We start from the raw sequence: 8,813 nt of genomic DNA, 5'->3' as shown, positions 1-8,813 counted from the left end.
TGTTTACAATCCATCACCAGAATAGTGTCTGAAAATTATTTTTATTTGTGCCTTTCTTCCAATGGCACAACAATCCTTTGTCTCAAATATAAGAGCTACAAGACATTATCTTAGATCTATGCGTTAAAGGGGGAAAAAGCAGCGCAACAGAATGTCTTGTAATGGACTAAATACAAAACATCTGTTGTAATGAGAAAAAAAATCTCATTTTAATAATTACTTGGAATAAAGCTCCCAATGGGAAACAGAGACACAGAAATTATTTCTATAAAACAGAGCATAACACCACGTGCAGTGCCAACATAGGTAGAGCTTCTCAGATTTCATTTTTACATTTTTCAAATATATTTTCCTATCTTACCCTCAAACGCAATATATCTAACTAGAATTCCAACATCTGTTTCATATGAGAAATGCATAAAATATTTCCATAGAAACAGAGGACATCAGCATTTATTTCTTCGTATTCGTTTTGTTTTTTGGTTTTTTTTGAAAGATTTTCTAGAGAAGAGCTGCTTTAGAATCTCTTTTGGTTATGTTTGGAATCAAAACTGCCTTCACTCGCCTGCTAGCTAAACAGGTCTAGAGACCAGCACATTGTAACATCTCTGGTACGGTGAGTTCAGAGTGACAGTTGCCCTGAATTTTTGTTATAGGCTCCTGAGATTAAAGCCTGAATTTCCTGCGCTGAGCTGCCTAGGTACTGAGGTGCTGTTGTTGTTGGAGGGGTTAACTTTGGAGCCACTGGTGCATATATTTGAGGGAGGATTCATAAAAACACGAGAGTGGAGCCTGGGTAAATCCATTACTGTGAATGAGCGGTGGCCAATAGAAAGGGAAGAAGAAGATCCAAGAAGGCTGAGGTAAGCAATCTGAAGCCCTGTCAAAGTAAAACAATAGATCAAAAGGTGTTCACAGTGACTGGTCAGAGTAGCTTTTATTTTTTCTCATAGGAGGCTTGATAGCATACACTAAAAATAAATTGTTTTAGTCATAGATTTTTCTCCCCCCTTAATTAAGTTTTAGCAAACTTCAGACCCAGACACAGGACTCCACGGTATATTCCTGGACAGCAAGGTAAACTATTTTTGCACTTTTTAAAAACTTAAAGCTACGAATTCAAAGTTCTGGTTCATCAGAGGCAGGGTTATGGCTTAATAACTAAAGAAAATCCCTATTCTGAAGAAAAGAATGTTTTAATGTGTCTCTACTGGAAGATGACTAGAGCAGAATTCTGCAATCGTAAAAAAATGTGACAGCTTGTGGAACCAGCTCTGCACTTGCTACTTTCCTCAATTTAGTGGCACAATTGAAAGATCAGCATTTCATAAGTGATGCTTATTTTATTTTTTCCTAAGGAATTAGCAAAATGTATGCTATTCTTATTACCAAGCGATTGAATTAAATGTACATTGGTCAGAATGCTACTGATAGATATATATAAATATATACTACTTTTCCTGTTAGAACAGTTTGTTGTACCCACAACCTTATTGATATCCAATGGGGAGGGTTTATATCTTTTGGATGGTCATATACCAATTAGTGTTAACCTTTTCTTTGATAGCAACCATCCTGAAAATATGGGCTCTATCTGAACCGAGACATAGTGTCTGTTTTTTCTTATCAACCACAGTAATGCCATAGTTGAATATATGCCTCATTGTGATACAGAGTTTATAATCCAAACTCCCTGGCTGAACAACTTGAGTTCGTACTTCTAATATTAGAAGTCTTACCCCCGACCCCAATATACAACTTACCGGAGAAGTTGAGCAACAGAGCAAGAGATTAATCACACATTTTTCTTCATATCTTAGAACCTTCCTTGACAACAAACTGCTAAAATGTTCTTTGATCTCTCTATTTCTTTGGTTCAAGGGCCAAAGAGCCTGGGAAATCTCATCCAGATGTTCTGCTCATTTAGGAGTAAAAGCATATGCTTACTTCTTAGAAACAACGCGGACTCTCAATCTGAGTTATTAAAAGATCATTTTTTGTACTCTTGTATTCAACTGCGGGTTTCAGTTAACTTTCTTGTATTAAATAGCTTGGAATGGAAAAGCACTTAGAGCTCCTGAAATTTGCTTTCCATTTCTCGGTTTTCATTGTGATTGGGTTAAAACTGGGAAGCTAAAAGTTACTGAGTTTCAGTGTTTGCAAAATGCTTTGCATATAGTGCCTACTCAATATATGTGTATTAATTGATATCTAGTGTATAAATTGTTCAAATGTGTTTACCCTTCCCCTAAAGAAGCAATATTTGCTGGTTTTTTTTGGAGCACACAGTTTTCTACAGGTTGAAAATATTCAAGTATCTAACAGTTGTGTCCCCCATCCTAGGTACTATAATGGCAACCACAATCTGTTTCGTCATCTGGGTATTATTCATAACAGATACTGTGTGGACTCGAAGTGTGAGACAGGTCTATGACGTAGGTGATCCAGAGGATTGGGCTATGCATGACTTTGACTGTCCCAGGGAATGTTTCTGTCCCCCTAGTTTCCCTACTGCTTTATACTGTGAAAATAGAGGTCTCAAAGAAATCCCTCCTATTCCTTCAAGGATCTGGTATCTTTATCTTGAGAACAACCTGATAGAAACCATTCCTGAGAAGCCATTCGAGAATGCCACCCAGCTGAGATGGATAAATCTAAACAAGAACAAAATAACCAACTATGGGATTGAAAAAGGAGCCCTGAGCCAACTAAAGAAGCTGCTTTTCTTATTTCTGGAAGATAATGAGCTAGAGGAGGTACCTTCCCCATTGCCAAGAAGTTTAGAACAATTACAGTTGGCTAGAAACAAGGTGTCCAGAATCCCTCAAGGGACCTTCAGCAATCTGGAGAACCTGACCCTTCTTGACTTGCAGCACAATAAACTACTAGACAATGCCTTTCAAAGAGACACCTTCAAGGGACTCAAGAACCTAATGCAGCTAAACATGGCCAAGAATGCTCTAAGGAATATGCCACCGAGATTACCAGCCAATACAATGCAACTGTTTTTGGACAACAATTCTATTGAAGGAATACCAGAAAATTATTTTAATGTGATTCCTAAAGTGGCCTTCCTACGACTAAACCACAACAAATTGTCAGACGCAGGTCTCCCTTCTAGTGGTTTTGATGTATCCTCAATACTAGACCTTCAGCTATCTCACAATCAACTCACTAAGGTCCCTCGAATCAGTGCTCACCTGCAGCACCTTCACCTTGACCATAACAAAATTAAAAGTAAGTAATCGTCAGGGTATGTCTTTGATTAAAATGCTCATGGTCATTAAACTTATTCTATATTTTCTTTCAGAATAGTAACTGTGTTGGGCTTCCCCCCCACCATCTGCCACCAACTAATATGCCCTCAGATTTTTTTTTCAATCTTCAGTATTTTCGTTTTGTCTGTTCACACACAATCTTAATGGACAAGGAAGCTCTAATCTTCAATTTGTAAATTGAAAAGTGGACCTTAGTATTCTACAAAGGGTGATTACCCATTGGAGAAATTGAATGTATCTTCTTTTACTCCTGGGATAGTCCAATATTCCTGCCTCACTGGGTAGATTTATTTAGGAAAATGTACCAAGTACAAATGACCTCATGAATAGTAATAGGAGGAATATGATTTAGGAGGTATCAGAAAGGCACCTCGGTCCTAAAAACTACGGGTGCCTGAAACCACCTTAATTAAAGACTCTGCTTTAGATGACAGAGTTTCTCGAACTTTAGAGTGTACAGGTTTGTGGCTCCATGCCATGGTTCCTGATTGAGTAATTCAGGATGAGACTTGAGTGAGATTTCATTTCTAACAAGTTCCCAAATAGGGCTGAGCCTGCTGCTCTGCGGACCAAGCATTAGGAATTAGTGCTGCCGTTTAACACCTTGTTCAGTAGAAACAGAAGCAAATGCTCCTGGAAGTTGGTGACTTCTCAGGACTCATGGCAATCGGCAAAGTAGAATGATTGCTCCTTTCCTGAAAATAGTTTCTGATAAGGGAGAGAGGGATGAGTGAGAGTGTCTTGGAGGCAGAGGTGTCACCCAGGAAACACATGGTTATAGAAAGATGCTGGAGACACTAAATGCAAACCTGGCATCTGCACAATCACACTGAGACCAGTTTGACCCTGGTGCAGAAGTGTACAACGTCATGGGCATTGGAACCAGCCTGGCACCTGCCCATGCATCCTCAATCCTGGCACAAGTCCATTAGGAAGAGAATGTGAGGAGACTTCTCCTGAACAACCTTAGAAAATACGTTCCTAAAGTGTGAATCAGTCCGTTTGTAGGAAAATAGAACAGATAACTGTCAGAAGGTTGTACCACTTGGTTATTATTCACTCGTTTCCTTTAAGCAAATAATCACACAAACGTCCTATTTATAAGAATAGACTATTTTTCCACTGGGAACTGCTCGGTTATTCAAGTTTTTCTCTTCTTTTCTTTCTTTTTTTTCTTTTTGGGGTTTTTCTAACAGCATACTTGAACATATAATCTAGGAATTAACAAAGGCTGCTGCCACATTTTTCCATGGCGATGCGATGCATTGTTTAATCCTGTAGTCAAAAGCAAAAGATGCAACATAAAAAAAGGTTCATTGCTGAATCTTTTTCACTGAACCGGATCGCACAACAGCCATATTGACCTAATATATGCATTTTTTTTCTAATGAAAGTTCTGTGCTTCTACAGGTGCATCCCTTAACTGGCAACAAAAGCCCAGTGGACATTGGATGTGGGAAGTGAATTTAAAGGGATTCCACATAGATCCCTGTTTGTGAATTAGGGATTCCCCTGAGAATTTGAAGACAAGGGTCTTTAGGAGTAAAATAGCAAAATACAACACACAGTTGTGCACACACTCCAGGAACTTTCATATTTACACAAAGTTATACCAAGAAGGGTAGGATTTTGTTCTCCATCCCCTGACATTTTTAAAAGTTTTACAATGTTTTCTCATATATTTTTATTCTTCAACTGTTCTCATACCTTCGCATGTATCAGGATCATCTGGGAGGCTTGTAAAATACAGCTTGATGGCCCCACCTTCACATTTTCTGACTTATTAGGTCTAAGATGGGGCCTAATAATTTAGTTCTCAAGAAATACTGATGCTGCTGGCCCAAGGACCACACTTTGAGAATAATAAATTAATCCTCACAAAAATCTTGTGTGGTAGCATTAAGACTTTCTAAAGAAGAAAGTGAGGATCAACTAAGTGAGAATATTTGCTCAAGGACAAAGAATAAATATAATAGCCAGAACCTGAGCTCAGGACTCGTCAGTATACTATATACTACACAGTATAGTCCCAGCTCATTTGTCTTCAATTTCCAGATTAGAGGACTTTAGAAAAATGTCTACCAACGCAAGTAAGAATAATTTTAACAGCAACAACATCAACAAAGAGAAATTGATTTATTTGTTTCTTAATGTAGATATCAGGTATGGTATTTCTATATTCCCAGAAAATAAGTGCAAAAGAAGAATTTCCTTGGCTAGAATTATTGGCTCATGATTATATCCATTATATCACACTGTGCTGTAATAACTGCTAAAGTACTTATTTCTTTTGGCTGCATAATCTACTCTAGTTGTTAATAAAGTGGTTTCCAAGAAACATACCTTTTATATGAAGAGTTCTTAGAATTTATGGTACAGTGACCTTTTCTTATGAGAAAGATGGAAATATTTATTTCTTCTGAACAATTTAAAGGACTTCAAATTTGGCAACAACTCTTCAAATAAGTTACTTCTTCGTGTTCTCTGAGAAACACCATAATTAATTTATGAAAATATAACTACCTTTAGAACTCTTGTTTCTCACATTGCATTTATTCAGGCCTGTGTTGATTATGGGGCATAAGGGTAATAAGAATGATAGGACATTAAAAGAGAAACAGGCAAGGGACCCTATGTAGTAGGAAAAAGACAAGGTGAGGACTCAGCTCTGGCATTTGCTTGCTAAAATACCTGGTGGGCAATACCTTAACTGTCTGAACCACTTATTCCTGCTATGCCCAGGTAGGGAGAATAATCATATTGCCTGATAAAGCCTCTGTGATGTTAAGGTGATAATGCATGTGAAAAACTAACTTTATACACACAAATGGCTATACAAATACAAATACGAATCATTATTTTTTAGCAAGTTGAATTCACAAAATGACCTAAGATCGGAGTAAAACAATCTCACGTGCAGCATAAGCTCAAAGGAAGGCCATTGCCAAAGTTAGGTGGGTCTCATCTTCTAAGGGAAAACCCTTTCCTCAAAATAGTTTCATATGAGACTTAAAAACAGTATGCAGATTCATGATTGAAATCAGCTAATGCGCACACTTGTCTGAATTTTGCTAATTTAACAGGACTTCTTTCCTGAATACTCTTAAATTTCAGTATGGTCATTGATGCCAAGGGCTCTGGTCCAAGGCAGGTGCATGATTTCTCACATCCTAACCATCTGAAAAGGCTCATGGGATGTTTGCTGGCTTGAATTCTTTGCAATTCAATTCTTGGCAAATGTATCCTTTCTAATTAAATACACAAATATAAAGATCCAAAATTCTTTTCTATAAGTATTACATATGTAAACTTAGGTTAAATGTACTTTTTAAAACTCATCATACACTATTAATTGGAAATTTTGCATTTTAAGATAGTTTTTGAGCACTTTCCCTAATAATAGACTAATTTTTCCACCTATACATGCATCTGTCCATCCATCTACCTGTGCACCTATGTGTTCTTTCTATGAACCTTTGTCTCCACTTCGAATGCCCTAAATACTACCTGTCTTATTTTATAGTAGTCTAAGCATGTCTTATCTCACCTGGAAGCTTCAAAAACAAATGGTATATCTTATATGCTTTTATTTCCATCACATTTTAACAGTATGTCCTTTCTAGTGCTCTGCACAAAGTATAACTGAATATGGAATTATTTTGTGTGTGTGTATATATATATGTGCACTATATGTGTGTATATATATATATTTATATATATATATATTGCACATTTTTATGGGCTACTTTTATAAAACAGATGTGTACAACCTCCAACCTACACAGAAATGGTTTGTATCTGGCACTTTGACAGATCAGGCCGCTAGGCCCTCTACAGGATTGTTGCATATGGCCTCTTGGTCTTCCCACCCCGGTCACTGCTGTTCAAGTTCATTCACACGTGCCATCTTTGTCTCCACAGATGTGAACGTCTCTGTAATATGTCCTACCATACTGCCTGGAGAACAAGATTCCTTCGGTTATGGGCCTCACCTTCGCTACCTCCGTCTTGATGGAAATGAAATCAAACCACCAATCCCAATGGATTTAATGACCTGCTTCAGGCTCCTTCAGGCTGTCATTATTTAAACACATCTTTAACAATCTAAAATTGGTTTCATGGGCTAATATTTCTGAAATGAAATTTGGTCACTATGCATAACTTTAAGACAAAAGTCACATTCCAGTGGTGCTGTCTTGCCACCATTTTTGTTTGTGAAGCTTATGTTTTCTATTCAAAGACGCTTTCACCAATGATATGTAGCATGGTTAGCTTTTCTTCAATTAATATAACAGACACAGAGTTAAGATAGTTTGTCAACTTATCAACTCAAAGATAGTTCTTTTTTTGTCTCTTTCACAGCTTACTCATATCAAATAATGCAATTGTACTGTTATGCAATATAAAAGCCATATTTGTGTGCATGTTCAAAATTGCGTATGCAGATACTATATTGATCGTAGGAACACAGTAATCTAACAGGAGGTAAGGAGATCTGTAAAAAACTGAAAGAATGAGAAATTTTTTCATCATAATTAATTGCAGATTGCTACATAGTATTTGTAGGTATAAGTTTGGTATTTAGCTCAAGAATGGATATAAAATGTATTAAATACTTGTTGTAGTCATTTAATACCAAATAACAGAGCAACATCAATTTTCAGTTCACTACTATTTTTTATAGCTTCTGTTCTTAGATATAGTACAGTGTATTCTCTCTATTAAACCAAGTACTAAGTTTTATATTTCTTATAACACATTTCTGAAAGAATCTTAGTGTTTTAACATTTGAAATCCACTTGAATTGCAAATTGTTTAGCTCTTATATTCGCTAGTGGTTTTGGATTTTTTAAATAAAAACAGTGAATGCTTTCTAACAAAATGGTACCAAAATATTTATTTCAAGGGCATTATTTACAAGTTTTATTAAGAACATATTTTAATAAAAAGTGTTTAAGTAACAATAATTTCCATTTTTCTACCATGAATATATGCAAATATATTTCCCCCTAATTTTGTTTTTCCTTTTCTTCTTGAAAACATAAGAAAAAAATTATACTCAAATCACTTAACATAATACACCTACTTCTCATGAGTTAAAAAGGAATAACCCAGGATATCATTAAGTAATAAAGTATCATTTACATTAGACTACTAGTTTCATAAAGCATATCTTTAAATAATAAATATTCCATAGAGATTCATACATGACTTTAGATATTTTCCAAACAATATTCTGAAATATTCTATATAATTTTATGTATTTCCCTAGAAAAATGATCATATACATTTGTGAAACATCAGATTAAGGAAAATCTAACATGCTATTTCAAGGTTTCTCAGAAACTTAAAATGTCATTCTATAAGGTGAATTCTCAAGAAAAGAGCATAACACACACAAAACTTATATGGGGTTGGGAGGGAAGAACCAATTAACTTACTTTGAACAGAGTTTTTAAAATGCTGGCTAAAGGAGAGAAATGAAATTAATTGACATTAGGAATAATTTTTTAAAACTTCAAAGCACATAAAGAA

At 35.9% G+C, this 8,813-nt stretch overlaps 1 protein-coding gene across 2 annotated transcripts; it reads left to right on the top strand.

The window, feature by feature from the left end:
- Positions 1–616: 616 nt before the first annotated feature.
- On the top strand, positions 617–8,301 carry KERA (keratocan). Of its 2 annotated transcripts, none has more exons than XM_015080838.3 (3): positions 617–863; positions 2,344–3,237; positions 7,200–8,300. In XM_015080838.3, the coding sequence occupies exons 2-3, from the start codon at positions 2,352–2,354 to the stop codon at positions 7,364–7,366; spliced, it is 1,053 nt and encodes a 350-aa protein (XP_014936324.1). In that variant the 5' UTR covers positions 617–863; positions 2,344–2,351; the 3' UTR covers positions 7,367–8,300. The 2 variants fall into 2 exon arrangements, with proteins under 2 accessions (XP_014936324.1, XP_014936325.1); XM_015080839.3 differs by lacking the exon at positions 617–863 and adding an exon at positions 894–1,077 and having other exon boundaries at positions 7,200–8,301.
- Positions 8,302–8,813: the final 512 nt, after the last annotated feature.

This window comes from Acinonyx jubatus, chromosome B4 (genome assembly GCF_027475565.1).
Source record: "Acinonyx jubatus isolate Ajub_Pintada_27869175 chromosome B4, VMU_Ajub_asm_v1.0, whole genome shotgun sequence".
NCBI classification, from domain to species: domain Eukaryota; kingdom Metazoa; phylum Chordata; class Mammalia; order Carnivora; family Felidae; genus Acinonyx; species Acinonyx jubatus.
The sequence above is the reverse complement of the archived record's forward strand: the minus strand, read 5'-3'. Positions and strand labels throughout refer to the sequence as shown.

What these genes read in the sequence shown, in the direction of transcription:
- KERA (XM_015080839.3), top strand. Translation starts at nt 2,352, where the DNA reads ATGGCAACCACAATCTGTTTCGTCATCTGGGTATTATTCATAACAGAT. An exon ending in TGACCATAACAAAATTAAAA is followed by an intron (nt 3,238 to 7,199) that starts GTAAGTAATCGT and finishes TTGTCTCCACAG; the next exon opens with ATGTGAACGTCTCTGTAATA.